At 49.3% G+C, this 20,559-nt stretch overlaps 1 protein-coding gene across 1 annotated transcript in view; it reads left to right on the top strand.

Moving 5' to 3' along the window:
• Window positions 1-10,945: 10,945 nt before the first annotated feature.
• Window positions 10,946-20,559, top strand: part of ADAMTS17 (ADAM metallopeptidase with thrombospondin type 1 motif 17) — a 168,812-nt gene continuing 159,198 nt past the window's right edge. Inside the window, exons 1-2 of the mRNA XM_030456917.1 lie at window positions 10,946-11,083; window positions 11,755-12,116. Of these exons, the coding sequence (XP_030312777.1) occupies window positions 11,014-11,083; window positions 11,755-12,116 (432 nt within the window). The 5' untranslated portion in view covers window positions 10,946-11,013. The remainder of the gene's footprint in view (window positions 11,084-11,754; window positions 12,117-20,559) is intronic.

Below are 20,559 nucleotides of genomic sequence, written 5' to 3'. Positions count from 1 at the left end.
TTCTGGACATGAAGTGTATGAACCGTACCTGAAGCTCACCCTCTAGAGACAGAGGAACTACTGTGCATCAGACAGCAAGGTGGCCCTGGCAGTGCTGAGCATCACAGAGAAGGAGCTGACCTTTCCTGAGCAGAGCTTCATGGCTAAGGAGAAGAAAAGTCAAGAGAGGGCTTGGCCAACCCATCACACATTTTTTTTCTTGCAGACATAAATGTGAAAGGCTCATTTAGAGGCTGCTCTCTGCAGCTTTTTAGTGGGGAGCATTTTCTCTCCATATTTCTGCATGAAGCTACTTGGCTTCTGGATGCTGCCAAACAGGGCCAGAGCCATCACCCCCCACTTCTGAGAGCAGCCAGCACCAAAAGCTTGAGACATGGATCCCAAATCAGCAGCCCAGGGTAATCCCTCTGGTAGGAGGTTCTGAAACACATTTTGGGGGCAGAAGAGCATTGCCAGGATCACTTGCAGCTTTTGCCACTCGTGTACAGCAGGGAGCTGCTCAGTGCTGCAGGGCTTGGGCACACCTTGTGTGAGGAACTTGGTTCAGCCTCAGATCATTGATTTGGATTCCCATTGCCCAGCCTGTGTTTGCCATCCTCCCTCTCAGGTTTTGGGTCACCTGCTTTGCTGCTTAACCTCTTCAGCAGAGATTTCTCTCTGTCCTATCTCTGCTCCAACCTGTAGTAGCAGCAGTGTTTGCAAGTACTCCTAAGGTAGTACCCTTGCCTGCTGAAGTGTGAACTGTTTGATGTGACACTGATGAGAGGAGGAACTTCACGAAGTACAGGGACATAGTGGGAGAGAGGAGAAGTCATTGGCCAGAAAACCAAGACTGCTGCAGGGAAAAAAAAACATAGTTCCACTTTCTGGCTTGTCATCCCCATGTGTTAAGATCTTACACAGCAGAGAGAGGAGGTAAAGCCCTGACATTAATCCCTTGTCAAAGAATGGGATTCCCAGTGGTGGAAATGGAGGTGATCAAAGCAATCTAATCTGCACCCAAGCTGACTACAGAGAACTTGAAGTAGGGCTCTGAGAGTTTGTGTAACTGAAGTACCCTCTGGGGGATTACTTGAAGTTTCTTGCTTAATAGAAGACAAGGCTGAAAGCACAGGTCTAAGCTTCAACATATGACTCTGCAAATACAAAGACATAACAACCCATGTAGGATAATGTTGTTGATGTTCCAATAGTCTGAAGATTTATGAAAATATCTTCTATTTACTCAGCTGGAAAGAGCCCTGCTCTTCTGGAGTTTTGTTACCCCATAAAGCATTCAGAGGAGACCCCATAATCATTTCAAAGTCAGAAACATTAAGTGGAATAACAACTATAAACCCTATCCACAGAGACTTTGAAGTGCAAGAAGCATGGCCCTGTAGCCATAGAATATTTCTCTGCTTTGAGCCCGGGTGGGAAGGAACAGCTTGCAGGCAGTTGTTTCAGGTGGTGAAAAGTCCATATTTTTTTCCCAGCACAAAAGAACTTGGTCTGAAAAAGAGTTGAGCAGTGAAACAGATGAGTAAATTCCCCCTGAAATTCACAGGAGCCTTTCCCATGATGCTGATGAGAACTGGATCCAGACCTCAACTAGATAAGGGCAGCATGGAGCTGCATTCCTCAGCCATCAGGAGCAGGGCACAGCCTCAGAGTTTCCTCCTCCTCTGACTCCGGGCCAAATCCTCCCTGGAAAATGAGATTTTCTGTCTGCAGGATGCTCACCTGAACTTGCCTTTGCCTCTGCCCAAACTGAGCATGTATCCCTTGAGAGAGGCTTCTCTGGGAAAGGATCCCTCCCCTTTGGAGCCAGTTCTCCAAGCAGTTCTCTTCCTGCCCTCTTTGCTCTTCAAAATGGCAGCAAAGCCTGGGTTGCTGATGCTAAAACCTGAGCTCCAAGGCCAAGTGTACCAGGAAAAGGCAAATGGTGAGCTGTGGTTATCCCAACCACCTTCCTGTGAGAAGGCTGCTGAGCCAGCAGAGAAAGGGGAACAGAAGGAGAAAAATTGGAGTGAAATAGCTGGGGTGACACAGCAACAGTTTAAACAGAACTGACATCACCAAGAATCACTAAACTAAGCAGTAGCAAGGCTAGAGAAAAAAATAAAAAGCCCCAGGAGAAGAAGGAGGAGGAAAAGGACAGTAGTTGAGTGATACTGGGGATCAGCCCTTTCCAAAGAGGAGAAGGAAGCTTTGCTTGGCCTCCAAGATGAACTCTGTAGCCAGGACAACTCCTTTCCCCTGAGCACCAGCAGTTTCAGACTGAACCCAGCCAATGAGTTCCCAAGGCAGGAGCAAAGGCAGCAGCAGGACCTGGGAAAGGCTCCTTTAGAAAGTTCCCATTATGTGAGTGAGGAGACAGGGAGGGACCCAGCTGGGGCTGGGCCAGGGTAGTCACAAGTGGAGGCCAACAGACCTGCAGCTGTGGCAGTGACCCCAGGGTTCACCTCCAGTTGCTGGGCAAGCCTGACCCTTGCATCGCAGCCCTGGTTTTGTGCTATTCCTGACTGAGCCCTAGAAGAGCTCCTAGAAGATTTGTGTGTTTGCTTTCTACAACAAAAAGCAGAAGGAAGCTGCTAAAAGGCTTTTCTAGTGCTAGCACGTCTGGGGAAGGTTTTTTGTTGTGTTGTGGGCTGCATACAATGCAGGAGGAGTCCTAGTTTTCCAGGAGAAGAATATGTGGGAAGCAGAAATTAAGTCTTACCAGGTTGTGGTACCTCTTATCAGGGTATGCAACTTAGTTCCTTTGCTATTTTAAAGGAGGAATTGCTCAGCAACCAAAAGAATGTTTCATCCATTTTTGTTTGATTCTTGCTCTGGCATAAAATCCATGGAAGAGGGAAGCCAGGGTGCTTGTCCCTTCCCCTGACCTGGCCAACCTGAGCTGGAAACCAGCACCAACCACACCTCTGCACTGTGGACTGCAAATACAGCTGCTCCATTTCTTGTGGGCAAGGGGTTTGTAATATTTTTATTTTTATTTTACATTTAGGGATTTATTCCAAGCAAATGTCAGAGCTGAGCCACAGCTTATGAGGTTCATCCCACATTCTGATGGATACAGGGGTCCCAGCAGCTCCACATGGCAATGGAATCATAGATCATCAGCCTGCAGCTGAACATCCTTCTGGGCTGAATGTTAGTGACAGAAAGACAAATTCCAGCTTTGGAAGATGGTATTGGGAAAAGAGAAACCTCTGGATTTCTCCATTTTACATATCAGAGAGGCTTTTACTGCTAACAAAGGAAGGGATGGATGCTCCTCTGGCCTGACACGGGCTGGTCGTGCTGCAAGGGGTGAGGAGGCAGCTGGAGAACCTGTGCCACCAAACACCAAACCAGCTCACCTGGTTATTGCTGCAAGGGCCCACGAGGTGGCAATATCAGGACACTGCTCCGACACCGCAGCATTTTCCTTCCCGTTCTTGCCCTTCAAAACGAAAAGAGATCCCGTGGAGGACTGGGGTGCAAAAGCGTTTCTTACAACTCTTAATTTCCATTTGGCCGATCTCTAAGTGTCTGGTGCATTGCCGGCACAAAATCTCTGCAAATCTTGCTGAGAATGGGTGTTCAGAACCAGAACAGGGGTTGATGTCCCCGGAGGTGGCATCAGCCTGGGTGCCAGCAGTGACCTGGGGGTGCCACACTCTCCTCCTGACTCCCCTGGTGACAAAACTATACCTGATGCGCCTGGGATGAGAGCTGGGGAAGAAAGGATGTTAAATCTTCTCTAATAGTTCTTTGCTGCTTGTACTTTCTTGTGTTGTCATTTAAACTAAATATTTGTCAAACCCAAGAGTCTGCAGCTCAGCAAGTACAGCTCAGTCCTCACCCAGAGCTCTAATGTTGGCAGTGCAAATCAGGATGATAAAACCCTGGGGACAGTGAGGGTTACACTGCTGTTCCACCTTAGGAGACCCTCTCCCTCCCAAAGGATATGAGGTGCTCTGTGTTTTGCATCATTGCCAGCAATAAAGCCCAGCTCCAAGGGGAGCTCCAGGCTCAATGTGGTCATTTGCACAGGATGGAGCACTGGGACATCACCTCCCAAACACAAAAGGAGGTGGAGACCAACAAGCAGTGGCTTCTTGAACCTCTGAAATTTAATAGAGTAACCCAAGGATTTGGGAATACCAAAAAGTGGCTTTGTGTAAGAAAAAAACCAACACCTGTGAGCACTGGGAGGGCACCTTCCCCACTTCCTAACTCCACCTGTATCAAGCTTGCACCAACAGCTTTCACAAGTGCAGAAGGATGAACTAATTGGGTGCTGGCTGTGTGCTGGGATAGGTGAGGCACAAGGCTCAGAGAACAGGAGTGATCATCCTGACAAGTACAATCTGCAGGGACATAGACTGAGCTCCTGTGTTTTGTGCTCCAAGAGCATTGCCCTGAGGCACCTCCAAAACCACCACAGGACCCTGGCAGGAGGAACCACTGGAAAGTTCTCCCCAGAGACAGCTGTTCCCAAGCTTCTTTTAATGCCAATTAAGTCGTGGTCACTGCACCTGTAAGTTGAAGGGCTCGTTAAGCAGTGTTAAAAAGAAAAGAAAAAAGAAAACAACAACTCAAAACCCAGCAGAGACAATGAGGACCAAAACCTAACAGTTCCAGGATTTTTCCCTTAAGGACATCTCAAGATCTAGGGAGGGGGCATTGTGCATACCCCTTCCCTTGTTCCTCCTGGTTGGGTCTTTGCTGCTAGGAGGAAGTTTTGGGTTTGTGCTCCATCCAAGGTGTGCTGAGGAACCCAGAAGCTAAACCCTGGCTGAAAGGTATCCCTGAGCCAAGCAAAGAGCCTGCCTGCTCCCACCCTCCCCTTGAGCATCAGCAGGAAAAAGGGATCTGTTGGTTTAAAGAAGCTTCTTTAATCCCCTTCAGCAGAACCCTCATGGCCAGGCTGCACTCTGCTCCGACTTGGGAGAGAGCTGGGAACTGATTTGTTTGGTAGTGGAATGAAGTTTTCCTTGAGCTCTCCCCATGCACAGCCATGGATGAACAGGAGGTGCTGAGAAGCCATGGGCTGTGGGTGGCAGCCTCATTGGTCCCTATCTGACCCCCAGCTCTTCTCTAGGTTTCTCTTTCAGAGCCAGGAGACAGCTGGGGTTGACTCAACTGTCCCAGCAGTGTCTGCAGCTCAGAGGCTGCCCCTGGCACTCACCCTGACTGGGCTCTGCCAGGGGTACCCAGCTCCTGGGGTTGTACCCAACTCCTGGGGTGGTACCCAGCTCCTGGGGTTGTACCCAGCTCCTGGGGTGCATCCATCCCCCCTCATGGCTCTGCAGCTCTGGTGGGCCACAATGAGGGGCACCCCAGTCCTGGTGACCCCCTCCCTGGGGATGGGGAAGTGCTTTGCTGGCTGGCTGGGAGCAGAATCCTGTGCTGTGACCCACCTCAGATTCCCTGCCACGGTGCTTGATGAGGGCCCCTGACCCCCAGCAATCCCTGCTCGTGGGGATATTGAGTTTTCTGTTTATTTTGCAAGTGTAATTGGCCAAAACGCTGCAAAGGGAGGAGAGAGTGCTCAAGGGAGAGGTGTTAAAGAAATAGGAAAACATTATTAAGTGTTTTAAGTCAGCAGTTTCCCTTATTAGTGCTTTCATGATGGAAAGAAGCCACTTTTAGGTCTGTACAGTTGCTCTGGGCCACCTCTTCCAAGCCCCTGTAGAGATCCATGCAGACTGCAGTACTGCCTGGTCCCTCACCTCTATCTCCCTTCCAAGCCCTCATGGCTTACAAATCTCCTCCTCTGGCTTCTTGTGCCCTTCTGCAAGGAATGTGCAGGGAGGGAGGAGCCTTCTGTGAAATATTTGGTTTAGGGGGGTGATCCTCATCCAAGGCAGGTCTTGGATGCAAAGGGAGATGTTTGAGAGGAGAAGGGGAACACCAGATGGGGCATATCACCAGCTGAAGGACAGTGCCAAGGAAAGAGGGAGGTGGTGCCTGCATGAAGGGCTCTGCTGTTGGCAGCTCCCAAGCATTCAGAAAATTTGCCTCCACACCAAAAAAAAGAAATCAGCAGCATCAGCTGGGTTGGGTTTGTTTTTTGAGAAAGGATTATTTTAAACAATCCTGTTGTTGGAAACTTCTGCATTTGCTCCTGGCCAATAAGCCTCTAGGCTTCTCACAGCTCACATTTCCCACCCTGTCATGGGGTCAGACTTGGAGTGCTGGAGTTAAATGAGAAATCAGTCTCATGATTGCAGGAGTCAAGGCCTGGAGAGAAAAAACCCAAACAAACAATAAATCAGAACAAAAGAAAGTGCCAGCTATTCCCAGGTTCCTGATAACATCATCAGAGGTGGCAACACTGGACTTCATGTAAAGCCTCACTGAACTTTAGGGTCAGCCTCCAACAGCTCTTTCCTTTGTCCATTTGTCCCTGCATGCCTGGGGAGTGACGTGTGGCTGATTGTCATTGCCTGGGTGATGGGTGTCTGTGTGCAGCTCTCAGACACCAAACAGATCCTGCACCAGCCTTGACTGTGTTGAAAAACCCCTGCATGGTCTGGATGGAGGTGGTGGGACCCTTTGATTTCTCATCTCTCCACACAAAGTGCTGCCTGCACCAGAGGGAGCAGATTCTCCTGCAGCTGTGTTATTCAGCTGGGAAGATGTTCTTCTGTATTTCTGGCTTTTCTCACCCCTGCTGACATCAGTGCAATGTCACTTTCTGCTCCTGACAGTGTTGCACTCTCCAAACATTTGCACCAAAGCAGCAAGACACCCTGGGAGGTTTTGTGCAGACAGGAGTGGCACCAGAGCAGGGTTGTAGCCAGATCTCCACTCTCACGGGGGGGAGGTGTGAAGTGAGCCAGAATTTCAGGAGTCCATTCCCCAAACCTTATCCTACAGGAATATTTGTCTTCCCTTTTTCCTGTACTCCCCAGAAAGAGGATGTTTTTTCCCCATGGCACCTGGGTGAAGCCCATTGAGCCAGGCAGAGGAGAAGTGTTTGGAGGGAAGATCTCCTGAGAACACCTCATGCAATGCACTTGCCGTTTGTGAGACAGATGCAAACCAAAATCCCAGGGAAACTCCCTCTGGCAAAAGGGAATCCTCATCAGCCTGTGAATAAAGCTTCCAGCTGGGAGAAAGAAAGGGATATATATGGCTCTTGCCATGGACTTACCTTAACTGAAGCAGCCTCAGGTGCTGGTGGCTTGGCCCTGGACACCTCCAGTATCACAGTCCCTTTTCTTTCTGTCCTTTATCCCCAGGAGCTCAGGACCAGGTTGTCCATTTTCAGCCAGACTTGATAGATGTCCCAGAGGGAGTTTTCCTCTTGCAGGCTTGGAAGAATTCAGGCTGCTGGGAGAGAAAACCTTGTAAGTGCCTCCCCTGAGAGCTGCCTCAGTGGCACAAGACACTGGAGACTCCACATAAAGGAGCAGCCCCTGAAACACCCTCTGTCCAGGTAAGAAGCTTTAATCAAACCTCTGGCTCTCTCTGGAAGACCACTCTGAAGGAAACCCACTTCTGGCACCTACAGAACTATTTATATTTACTTGGTTGCTTGTTTTGAATGCCAAAAGAGCTTTTTTTGGGGGACCATTTGCAGCAGCACCCACCAGGTCCATGCCCAAGCATCCTGGAGTGCTGGAGATGGTGCATCCCAAAACAGGGAAGGAATCCACTGCCCAAAGACTGCAGTGAGGTGAGGAGCAGGGAAAGTATCAGGATGTCCTGGGCCCCATGAGGTCAGGATTACCCACTTAGAACCAGGAGAGGAAAGGTTTGGGGAAGGGTGGCTGGAGAGAAGGGAGAAGGCTGAGTAATGGCCAAGTTAACCCTTTGCATGCTGGCATTTTCCAGGCAGTGAGCCAAATGACTGCTCAGGAAGATGTATATAACACATGTCTGCAGTCTCCAAAGGGTCATTAACTCTGCAATAATGGCCACGAAACTTGGCTTCCTCAACATACATTGAAAATTGCAAAAAAATAAAACATGAGTTTTCAGAGGGGCAGAGGGCTTGTTTCCTAGAAACTGCAGGGCCAAATCCACTCTCTGTGATGGTGAGAGGAGGAGAAACACCCCCCCTACACACATGGGCTGGGGGCAGGGGAGAAATGCAGTCACCACAACACACCACAGCCTCCTCTTGCCACTGATATTTATCCTTATCAGTCACAATTCCAAGGCATTTCTGAAAAGCCTTTGGTGTTAAATTCCTACAGAAAGCCTGTGTCTCACTGGAGCTTTGGGATTTGGATTCTGGAAAAAAGCTGCTGCTCCTGAGACACTTTCCTCTTTTGTTGTGTGGGTACTTCTGCAGGGGCTCCTGGCCCCAGCCCCATTGCCTGCCTGTGAGGTTGCCTCTTTCATGGGGTGTTGCAGCCTCCTGAGCCCCTGTTCAGAGATGCTCTGCAGCTCTGTGATGCTGAGCAGGGACCAGCCCAGCCCCTGAGTGAGTAAATTGCAGACTCCTCTTTATTAGTGCCCCTCTTCCCCCCCACAACTGAATGTATTCTTTCTCTGTATTGTTACTGATGTTTTGGCAGAGGACTTAGGAAGGTGGGAGAAAGGATTTAAGCCCCCTCACCAAACCCTTCTGCAGGAAGAGATGAGGTACCAGCTTTGATCCCACAGCAAATGAAGGCTGCTGGTTGTTTGGGTTTAAACATAGCTTTTTGAGGCCAGATTTGGCAGCTCACAAACCTCACTGCTCCTTGGTTCTCAGGTCTGGGGCATTGCCATGGGTGGAAGGGCTGCTGCCCAGAGCTGCTGTGCCAGCCAGGTCCCTGGGCCCAGAGGGAGGCACTGAAATTGTTGGTTCCTAACAGGTCTGGAGAGAAATTCAGGTTCTGAGGTTCTAACTGTGTTACACCACACCATGCAGCAAGGCAGTCCCCAGACTGAGTTTTTCACCCCCTTGAATGAGTTCTGGGCCAGTCCTTTTGCTTTGGTCCTTACTTCTTGTTAGAAAGCAGGCTGAGCCTGGAAAGAGACAGAGAAAACCCAGAGCTATCAAATCTCACCTTATCTCATGTTAAGAAAGTGAATTTGAGCCACAGGTCTTGGCTGCACTCAGATTTTATCTGCTGGTTGCAGGTCCTCAGAGTTTTGCTCTCCCTGCTGCCAATGTCCCCCAAGTGCCACCACACTGGAGGGACAAGGAGCTTCCCTGAGACCAGAGTAGGAGGTGGGATGTCTGCATGCAGTCATGGCCCTGCCTGGGGTGGATCTTCCCAAGGTGCTTCAGTGTGTGCTGCAGGTTGTCCCTGGATGCCCTGGAAGAGCATGGCCAGAGGGGGTGAAGGGCAGGAGGCAGTTTTAAGATGCCAGCTCTCCAGCAGCCTCTCTACTTGTCACAGGAGCAGAGCTCAAAGAGGACACAGTTCTTGTTGCCTGTCCAGTGCCTGAAGGAGAGAAAATGGTGTTAACCCACTCACCTCTCCTGCCAGTCCTTTTTTCTAGGTTTCAGCTGTCCTTTTCTTAGCACTGCCCTCACAGGGATGAGCAGCCAAATTGCATCCTCCTTGCTTGCAAGGCAGAGCTGTTACCACTATCAGTACAACTCTGGACAATCCCTGTGGAAGTGCTGCACCGAGATCTGCCAGAGTCATTCACACTCTTTTATGGGTCTTCCTTTGAATTCTTCTGCCATTTCAGTAACGAAGTTGCAGATTTTTGCAGAAGTTTCAACTCCAGGACACTGCTTTGCTGGGCCACAGCAATTTAAAGCTGCTAACTTGTTGGGTCTTTACTGCTTTCCATAACTCAGGCATGCCAGGAGCACAGGATCTGATCCAAAACCCACCAAATGCAGCGGAAATCTTTTTACTCTTGGAAATCACCCCTCCTGCTCTCAGCAGCCCCTGGCCCAAGCTGACTTCTCCTGACCCCTGGGCAGCTGAGGACAAGCAGGACGTGGTCCAAGCAGCAGGCAGGCAGGAGCTCTTGTGGTGGCTGCAGGATCCCAGTGAGAATGGGAACTGGTTGTACCTGGGTGAGGATCCGAGTGTCCTCCAGGTGCAGAAGTGGCAAGACAGGGAGCTGGCAGGCCCCTTCCTTCTCTTCTTTCTCTCCCAGATGCTTCTCTTGAACAACACAACCTCTCTGCTTTGAATTAGTGTCCCCCTTTCCTCGACCACTGTAAAATGGTAAAATCTGCAGGTTTTATGCACTTGTTTTCATCCATGTGATGGGAGTTTCCCGGAGTACACAAGATCACTGCTAAAAATCTTTGTGTGTTCATGTACATTGCCAAACCTCTTTTTTTTTCTCCTGGTTGAGTCCTGGCATCCCTCTTTCAGCTGGAGGCAGAAAAGGCAGTGGGGAATGAAGGCAGAGGTGACATTCTTCAAAGCCAGCAGCAGCAGTGTCTGAATTCTTTTAGTGATGACGAGAAGGATATGCAGGAAACATGACAGAGGAGACCACCAGTGGGTTGCAGACCTCTATGCCTCTCTCTGGGGTCTTTTCAGTGGTTTCATGGACATCAAAGCATTGCAGAGTCAGTGTGCCCGACCTCTCCCAGTGCCCACTCGTGGGCTTCAACCAAGTTGCGGTTGGGCACACCAGCTCGGGGGGGGTTTGCCTGCTTTTTGCCAGACCTTCCATGCATCTGGATAAATTATTTACCACAGTATACGGACTCCAGAGGGTTACAGAGATGGTGCCCCCCCCCCCACCTCCCACCCCCTTCGGGACCTGAACCCCACTCGGGATTTTCCCGCCACCCCGCGCGGGGGGGGCAGGAGAGAGCGCCACCTACCGGCCGCCCTCCCCTTACCCACCACCCACCCACGTGTACCCCCTCCCCGCACAAGCCCCGCCCAGTTCATTTATCTGACAGCCAATAGGAGAGAAGATGGGCGTGGCCAGGTGAGAGTTTTCACCAATAGGAGAGCGGGGGCTGCGGGGAGGGGCGTGGCCCGGAGCCCACCACGCCGGGGCTGTCGGCGGCGCCGCTTATTTTTTCCGAGGGCGGGGGAGGGATCACTCCGGCCCGGGCTCCCTGTGCCGCCGCCACCTCCTTCGCTTCATTCTGGGCCCCGCTTCTGCCATAAAATGTTTGACGGCTGCCTCCTGCCTCTCGTGTTTCCTTGCCTGCTGTTTTGGGGACTGGACGCCGGCACAGGTAGGGGTTTTCCCTCCTCTGGCTCTCCCTTGCCCTGACAGCCCTCGCCGCCGGTCCGGTGGAGCGAGCGGTGGGTGCCGGCTCCCTGGGCAGCCCCATGCAGGCACAGACCGTAGGGCAGTGCACCGGATCCCCAGCGTGGCCCTGGTCCCAGTCTGCAGGATGAATTGCTCCAGGCTTTTTTGTATTTTCTTTTCCTGTCCTCTCGCTGCTGCTGTAACGTTTCATGTGGAAAGCTGCTGACTGTCCTTGGCTGCGGCTTCGGCTTGCTCTGCTTTTCCCCTTCTCCCTGCAGATTTTTATTAGGGTTGGTGAAATGCGATGCTTGTGTCTAAGCTATAGATTTTTTTTTTCAGTGATAGAAGTAGCTTTTAGCACTTGCTTTATTCCTCTCTTCCCTGCACATTGCCTCTTTATATATGCATATAGAGAGAGAAATAAATCTTCAACTTGCTCCATTGTCTCTGCTGCCCGTTCACAGTTTCCAGGGCATGAGTATCCGTGCTGAAATCCGAGCGTGGGGCTGTCCTGGGCCCGGTGGGACGGGGCGGGGAAGGGGGGGGGGAACCGGGGGTCTGGCGGGGCACACAGAGCCCCCGGCCGCCCCGTCGGGCCGCGACACCGTCCGGCGGGAGTGCGAGCGCCTGAGCCTCTCTCCTTCTCGCCTGCAGCTGGCGGAGCGGAGCTGGAAGTGGTGATCCCGGAGCGAGTGGCGCTGGAGAAGATCCACCTGCTGCCGCCCGCCCTGCGAGGGGATCGCGGCGGCCCCCGGCGCCGTCGGGCGCTGCCGCGGCAGCGGGCTGTGACAGAGGCCCTGCTGCTCCGCCTGCCCGCCGCCGGCGCCGAGCTCTACCTGCACCTCCGCCGCGACCTGCGTTTCCTCGCCCGGGGCTTCGTGGTGGAGCAGCGGCACGGGGAGGGACAGCGGGCGCCCGGCCCCCGGCGGCCTCCAGAGGAGCGGCTCTGCTTCTACACGGGACGCGTCCTGAACCGAACCGACTCCTTCGCCTCTCTCAGCACCTGCGCCGGGCTGGTACTGCCACCCCGACCCGCCCTCCCCTCACCGCGGGCCGCCTCCCCCACCGTTCCCTGCACGGGGCTGCTGCGAACCCCTCCGCAGCCAACCCCCCCGCCCACCCGGGGGTTTTCCTGTCAGCCCTGGCCCCGAGGGTCCCCGATCCCCCCTCGGGGGTTTTCCTGTCAGCCCTGGCCCCGAGGGTCCCCGATCCCCCCTCGGGGGTTTTCCTGTCAGCTCTGTCCCCGGGGGTGCCCGATCGCCCCTTGGGGTTTTTCCTGTCAGTCTTGGCCCTGGGGGTGCCCGATTCCCCGCCCGATCCCTCGCCCCGCTCGTGGCTTGGCGGAGGCGGGAAGCGGCGGCTGGGCCGTGCCCACACCTCACCTCAGCACGGTGCATCTCCTGCCCGCTGCCATGCCGGCCCCCTCAGCTCCCCGTGCCCTGGGGAAGTGTCTCCCGTGTTCCCCGTGAAGTTTTTTCAGTCAGTTTTTTCCCCTGTTTCCCCCCCTTTTCTGGTAGCTGCCCCCGTCCCGCCAAGCGGGAAGCAGCGGTTGGGCAGAAGCCGAACCTCACCTCAGCCGTGCGGCTCCTTCCCTCTCTTGCCCGTCTCCTCGACTCCCCCGGCGCTGGCGAACATCGCCGCTCTACCCCCGTGGGTTTTCGATCTCCCCCAGCTCGCTGCTGTTGCCTTCAGCCATGCTTGAGGGACTCTGCGCCTCAGTAGTGTCCGCTGTGGGTGGATGAGGGAGCTTAAGGGCATGGAGGAGCATCCTGGCTGAGGGACTCTCCCCTTGTCACCATACCCCCCATCCCCAGGCTGATGACAGGGTCCCACTGTGGGGAATTTGGGCCAGGTCCCTTCTCCTGCAATTGTGCCTGGCCTCAGCTGCACATCCTGGGACAGAGGGCTCCTCAGCTCTTCGACTGTCCCTTTCCATCCAGTCGGGTGATGGCTGTTGGTGTGTGAGGGTGTTTCATGGCAGCTGTGGTGCAGGGACACCTCCAGCATGGTTGGAGGAACCATTCTGCTGAGGGATGCTTTTCATAGAATCATAGAATTGGCTGGGTTGGAAGGGACCTCAGAGATCATCGAGTCCAACCCTTTTACCACCGTTGCGGTTGCTACCTTGGATGTCAGGATTTCTCTACCTCAGGTTGTAGCATTTTCAGGTGGCTCCACAGGGACCTGGTTCTTCTCCGAGTGTCCTAATAAGAAGAGAGAATCTCATGTGGAACAGCCTTTTGTTCTTCAGTGGTGAAACCCCTATATGCTTAAGATGAGGGCTAGTTTGCTTTTATTGTTGGTAACCTGAAAGTACTTCAGAAAGTCACCGAAGCCTTAAGCATCGGCTCCTCTGGCCTGCAATGTGTGCTTAACTTCTTGGTACAGACCTGTTAATGGAGATTCAGTCTTAACTTTGCAGCAAGAAGCACTTCATGTGCTCTGCACTCAGGCCTTGGGCCTTCGTTCCTCAACCATTTGAGGGCGCTGTGCCTCAGGTTTAAAAAAAAAAAGGAAAAAAAGAGCCTCTGAGATGCTGAGTATTTGAGTGGCACTGTAAATTGAGCTGTATGCCACTGAGGGCTTTCTCAGAGTTTAAAACTGGTATCTCTCGTTCAGGCTTTAAATCACTAACAGCTCTATGCTTTTGTCACCAGGCACGTTTTGTTAATCCCATTCATGAAGTGCTGGCCTTCCAAAGCTACCTACTCCAGCAGAGCTGAAAAGCACAAACAGGCAGAGAAGGAACCTTCTTAAAAAAGAGGAGTGTAGCTATAGGCACAGTATTAACTGCCTGAGATCAGGGAATGGAGGAGGGGGAATTGAAAAAGATTGGCCATATTCCCAGTAGAAAAGTTGGAAGAGAAACAAGACTAGTTAGTCTTTGTTCATTACTCTGCAAATATGAGCTACAGCATTGCAATATCTGTTTGTATCATAGGAGTTCTAAGCAACAACTGATTAACTGATAACTCAGCTAGATGAACTTGGTATTAAAAAAATAATTGCTGTCAAAGCTGCTCAGTTGTGGCACTTCTTGGGTACACCAAGAGCCCATGCTTGCCCCATGTGTAAGTGGCAGTGTTGGTAAAGCTCAGCTTGCCTTTGCCTCTGGGTCTGGTCCTGGGAATGCTGAGAGTGGGCAGATGTGTTGAGGGAGATGTGTTTCTACATGTTGGGATACTTCTTTCCTGTTAGAGGAATCTATTAATTTACTCATCATTCAGATAATCACCAGGAGTGGGAAAAGGGCTAAAAGTAGATGTGTTATGCATACAAATGAGTTAAGGTTTGTAACATCCTTGTGAAGTGAGAGCAGAAAATTCAAGTGTCTTTTTGATGAGCCTAAACTTAAGATGAACCTCATTAACTTTTGAAATGGTTTCATTAAATTGATCCCCATCACCATGCAGATAAACCTTTTTATTCTACCTAAATGGAGCTTTTGACTTCTTAAGCCTATTAAACATGAAACCTCTCAGATTTTAGCTTGCTTTCAGTGTTTACACAGCCTTCTGCAGTGGCCAGGCTAAATCAGCATACCTGTAGTGAAAGCTCTGCAACTTAGGGGTGAGATGATTCCTGAGATCAGAGCAATCAAGAGCTTGTCTCAAATTATCCTGGAAGTCTTGGATCCTCCATGAGTAGAACTGAGATCAGGTGACTCTTAAGCCCCAGGTTTTTTTTGCCTCCTAATCTGTCAATTTAAAATACCAAGAACATTACTACAGTGGGTTTTGAATCCTTCAGTTTCTTTCTTGTGTCCTGTTAGCAGCAGAAAGAGTAAGGTATTGCCCTCCTCAGCAGCACAGCTTCCCAGGTGGATGGGACATGGACAAGGACTGCATGCTGAGCTAGAAAAAGGGACTTGGTAGTGGAAACCTTGCATCCAGTGTGGATTCCTGAGCAGTGCTAGTGCTGCAGTGGGAGATTTCCTGGAAAATCCACCGTGGTAGTGCTTGTGGGATTCAAACTGGATGATCAGGACATCTCATTTCAAAGTGCTGGTTGCTAAAAAGTAAAATAGGTAATAATAATGTATCCTGATCTCCAGCTGGCTCAGTCTCTATTGTAACTGTATTCCTCAACTACGCCATAAATCACACAAAAAGTGATATAAAACGATCAAGGCAAGTGGAGTTGTCATAAAAGCAAAATCCCTGACACAATGGCATGAAAACTGAACTACAACCAGACTGAGCAATTGCTTCCTGGTAGTGATATCAGATTCCCAGTGTGGCATCTAAAAACTGGTTGTTTTTTTGGTTTTTTTAAAACACTGCTCACAGGTGCTGCTGTTAACCACTCTCTGGTCTGCTGTAGTTTTCTGCTGCACCTTCCAATTGCATTGAGCAGGGGGGCCACAAGCTTTGAGCTATGTCAGGCCAGGACTGGTGTACCACAGCTGAAGTACAGCATGTGAGAGTACTCCAACCCTCCTCTTGCTCTTGACAAGCTGGGAATTGCAGCATGGACAAGGAGTACTCTGTTCCTGAAAAGCACTGCTACCTTCAGCTTGGCAGGGCTGTATCCCATTGGGAATGCACTTGTGTAAACACTTGGATTCTGGCCATACCACAGAACTGAACTGTCCTTTGCTTCTGCTGGGGAGACACAGGCAGGAGCAAAGTTCTGCAACTCCTCTGACCAACACTAGAAGACAGTAGGCAGTACAGTCTTTTTTTTATGGAAAAGTCCAGCTGTGTAAGGTCACACTGTATGTTACCTTGGGTTGAGTTGCATAGTGGACTAGGGATTCTGCTTCTGAGATCAGTCCCAAGATCATAGAATCATAGAAGATGATATAAGTCTCTCCAGCAATGAGATTCCAGTGAAACTACTTTTGTTTTGCTTTGAGGTGCAATTTCACAGTTTTATTTTGACTGTTGCTGTGTGCAGCCCTTACCCTCCTCTAGCAAAGTATAGAACATGCAGAGCATTTTTGTTTGCAGCCTGGAGAGAACAGCAGAGAAGGCCATTTCAGCACTGTGTGTTTCTGCTGTGATTGCAACAATTCTTTTACCCAGTCCTGGCAGGGCTTATCAGCCCTGTGGGCCCCAAGATAAGAGAGATAGGCAGGGCCCTGTACACTTTAGGAAGACTTCTTTCCCAGCTGTGCAGTGTAGAATGTTGCCTCGAGGTATCTGCAAAATGTGGGATTCCCAAAGACTTCATTTGATGAATTAATTTTTTACTTTTTTTCATCCTAGGGTCACTTTCACATGCTGAAATGCTGGGCTGCTATGTGGTTGGTTGGGCTGCAGTGCCAGTACCTTACAACTGGTGTAGGCTTTTCATATTTCTTGTAGCTAATTTTTTTTTATAGTTATAGTTTTAAGAGGGTCACAGGTTTGTAGTAAAATGAGCATTTGGTTTTGACTTTGGTATGAACTTGAAAGCTTTTGTCTGCTCAAGAACCTCCTCTGAAAACTGAAAACCAGTGGGCTGCATTTAGAAGCAGAGGCTTAATTCTAAGCAACTTTCTCTTTGAAATGTGCAAATTTTGATTTTCTGTTCAAGACTGCTCTTTGGCCTGTCTCTAGTTAAAGTGGATTGGCCTTCTCAGATGAGATAAGAGAAGGGACTGGGGCTCCCTCCTGTTCAGGCTTGTACATAAAACTTTTCCACACCACATTTCTACATCCTTTGAACTCTGTGAGACTTCCTTGTGCAGACTGGGTCAGTGGAAGTGGATGATGTGTATCACAAGGGCTCACTGAATAAGAAGAGTGATTTCCTTTTTATATGGAGTAAAGAAATTGAAGCTACACCCTAAGGAATGCATGCTAGAAGCTGGGAAACCTTAAGCATTTTGCAGTGGTGTCTCACACAGTCTGTACAGAGAAGGAAAGGACTTTTCTTCTGAGCTTCATGTACCTTTGTTAAACTACACCAAATCCTGTTGGACAAACTTGTGAAAATACTTCTAAATTGTAGCTCATCGTTCTGTTGTGTCCCCTTCACTTGGTACCATCCGCAGTCTCTGTGAGGGTGTAGATGTAGACAGGCTTGGGAAGTAGGGGCAAATGGGGAGGACAGAACATCCATCTGGACTTGGTGTCAGCCAGGTGTTGCCTTTTTCCAGGAAGGTTGGGCAGAGATGCTCCAAGTGTGCTGGAGATGTTAAAGGAAAATGATAATTACTGTCAAGTCATGACTGTGCAGTTGGGTACTAAGTAAGGTTCAATTCCAGAGGTTTATTTCCCAGTTAGCTACAGAAATTTTGGGGCAGTTCTGCTCCCTTTTTCTCTTGACCAAAGGTAGTGTGGGAGCAGTGCAAACACTCTTTGGATGTGTAGCTTCTTGCAGGGTTTCCAAACCCCCTGATTTCCAGGTGGGTGGAAGTAGTGACAAGTGGTGTGGTTTTGGATCCAGTATGGAAGGCCAGTAAGGGCAAAGGGAACTGAGAAGGTTGGGCTGCAGCTGCCAGGGCAGCAATAACTCAGAGGATGTCTAGTGAAATGCTCAAACTGCTCTGTCCTTAGGAAAAAGAGGAAGAAGGATACAGAAGAGGCCACACTTGGTTGGTTTGAAGCCTGACTGTTTATTAAGAGGAGCACTTCCAAAAAAAAAGCTCTTCCCCTGATGTTTCACCCTGTTTTTCAGGTAGCTTAGGTGGGTGAATTGACACTTCAGAAGTTTTTGCCTTTCCTCATTGACTGCAGAGGGAGATGATGCCTGGTTTAGAGCAGATGTCCAGAGCTTGGTGGGCTCAGTCCTGATCCAGTGGTAGTGTTTGTGTGCAACTGGGCAGTGCTGCCCTTCAGGCTGCAGCAAAAGCCTCTGCTGTTATGGGCAGCAAGGCAGTGCAGGCATGCTAGGATTATATGATATAATTTTCCCTGAGGAAACCTTCAGCTCTGCTGAATTCTCTTGTCTGGGAGCAGAGCTGTCTGGCATTCATCCATAGCTGGTCCATGAGCTGAAAAGTTAAACCTCTTAAAATTACCGTGTTGGGTTTCTTTGTGCTGGAATTTTCTTTCCCCTTCTGCAGTGGATGGAAGGGGACTGCATGTTGTGGTAGCCTTGTCCAAGAGATGCAGAGGCTGGGACAGAGATGCAGTTTCTGGGTATGATCTGCTCTCATAACTGAGCCCAAAATGACATAACACTAGAGCAAGGCCTAATTTAGGGCTCTTGTTTTAATTTGCTTGAATTGCAAAGAGTATTTGTAATTTGTAAAGAGTAACTAACAAGTAAAAATAGGACTAAATTCCACATGAAGCTTCTTATACTATATTTGTTGTTTTTTTGTTCTTTAAATATTAATTTTCTTTAAATTCGAGGAAATGGTTAAGCTAAAATTTACAGTGTAACAGCTGAGAAATTGAGGAAGGGATGGAATTTGTCAGATGTTTAAGACTGTTTTCAGTGTGTTCATGTGTGTAACTAATGAACACTTAGGAGCAAAAGAAAATTCTGTTAAAGATTCAACATTTCACAGATCTCTTTCTAAGATGTAGTGAAAATAAAAAGGGCTGGCAAAACAGTGTAACTGTTGGAGAATATTAACATGGGGTAAGGTCCAGAACCAGGTGCAGTGAACACTGAAGATTTGGACTCATGTCCTGGGAGATCCCTTGAGCAGTTGCACCTCCACCAGTGCCACCAGGGGACAGGGACAGCAGGGTGAAGCCAGAGAAGCAGGAGGATGTGATTACAAATGCTCCTTAAGTGCCAGCACTAACAGTCCCCTTGTAACTGTTGTGGTTTCAGTGACATGGTGTGAGGACCTGCTTCCTTTCTCTGCTGTTGTTTAGCTTGAGGAAAGCTCCAGTGGCAAGGAAGATCATGTGTGGAAGAGTGAACTACTGGTAGTAGAAGGGTAGATCAGAGAGTGAGCAGATTCCTGGAGTGACCAATGTGTGTATGAAAGTTATGGGTAAGAGCATGTGAGGTGGTTTGGAGAGTAGGACGTTTTTTTGCTCGTGAGCAATGTTGAGTTTACTCCTAAATTTAAGGATATGAAATATTCTTAGTGTGAAAGATATAGCTACTGTTAAGCACAGTGGTGAATGGGGCTGTAGTGGGAAGTGTGGATTATTTGTTTATTTTAATCAGCTTGTCAGTTTGGTTGCCTGCCTTTTAAGGATGAAATAATTCAAGCCTTTCCTGTTAGCTGAGCTCTGTGACTCTGTCACCTCTATGGCCCTGTCATACTAACCATAAAATGCAGATTAGATTAATAATCTGTATCCTGTGTCTTGGGTGCTCTGGGATGGGCAGAAATACTTGGGTCTGGCACAGTGGCAGGTCCTGTTCATATGGGCTCCCACAGTGAATGAAGGACAAGGAGTATCCCAGCTTTTGATATGCATCTCCTCAGGCAACTATGAATTGGCAGGTCTGAAGCATTCATTTTATGTAATTTGAATGATTTCCAGAGATGTGGGAAAAATAGCTCTGGCAGTCACATGGTCTTCTGTTTTACTTCTTTATTTTCAAAATCCAGCTTTCTGCTGTCCCTGAACATCACACAAACTAGAGAGGAAAAGCACAGAGTATTTGCTTAGTGCTGATGTCTGGTTTCTCATGCTGAGTTAGCACACTGGAGTATCTGGTAGTTGGAGGATTTGAGGGAAGGAACATGAGGAATGCATTTCTTATAGACAAAGCACAATAATGACCAGAGTATTCAAGTTACTGTGTCCAAAAAATCTCAACTGGGCCAACAGGTTTGAGGACTCTTTAGAACCCAACTGGCAAGTTTGAGGAAAATTTGAACTCCCAAGGAGTGCTTTACAGGCCCAATCCTGCAAATCCTTCCTGCTTGAAACTCTACTTGGCTTGTCAGATTAAACTTGAGATTGCTTCTTAACCTGTTCCAGGGTGAAGACACATGGCTCTTTCCCTCCATAGGTTTCACAATTCCAAAGCAAATGTGAAACATAAGTCCTTTCCAATGGTTTAAATTATTTTCACACTTGATGCCAGAAAGTTGGGATAATGTCGGGTGGTGATGAAACTTACTTCTTCTTACATATTTTTGGCACCAACAAAAATGGTTGGCAGCCTTTCAGGAGCTCTGGTGTGGCTTTTAGTACCATGGCACCAGATTTACAACCCTTCTTCTAAATATTTAAAACCTATATTAAAAAAGAGGTTGGGGCTACCTCCCAGCTGGAAGATTGCAATGAGGAGGGGAAGTAATGGAGAGCATCATAAAGGAGGCTGGAGGAATAAGTCACTGGAAATTTTGCTGTCTCTGAAAGAATTCTGACAAAGCCCAACGTGTAATTAAATGAAGAGGCAGCTCTTGTGGAAACTCCAGGGCAGAGTGGGTCTTGTAAACAGGTATGCATTTTGTAGGGCCAAGAAATAATGCCAATTTTTCTTCATAAATAGGAGGCTTTCTGGGAGGTGTCAAGACATTTTATACTTAGTCAGTGACCTTGCCTCAAGGGTAAGATCTCTTTTGAAAGACCTCCAAAGAGGTGCCTCTTGTCCCTTTTGAGGGAG

This window comes from Calypte anna, chromosome 10 (genome assembly GCF_003957555.1).
Source record: "Calypte anna isolate BGI_N300 chromosome 10, bCalAnn1_v1.p, whole genome shotgun sequence".
Taxonomy (NCBI): domain Eukaryota; kingdom Metazoa; phylum Chordata; class Aves; order Apodiformes; family Trochilidae; genus Calypte; species Calypte anna.
Note: the sequence above shows the minus strand (reverse complement) of the source record. Positions and strands in the feature narration are given on the sequence as shown.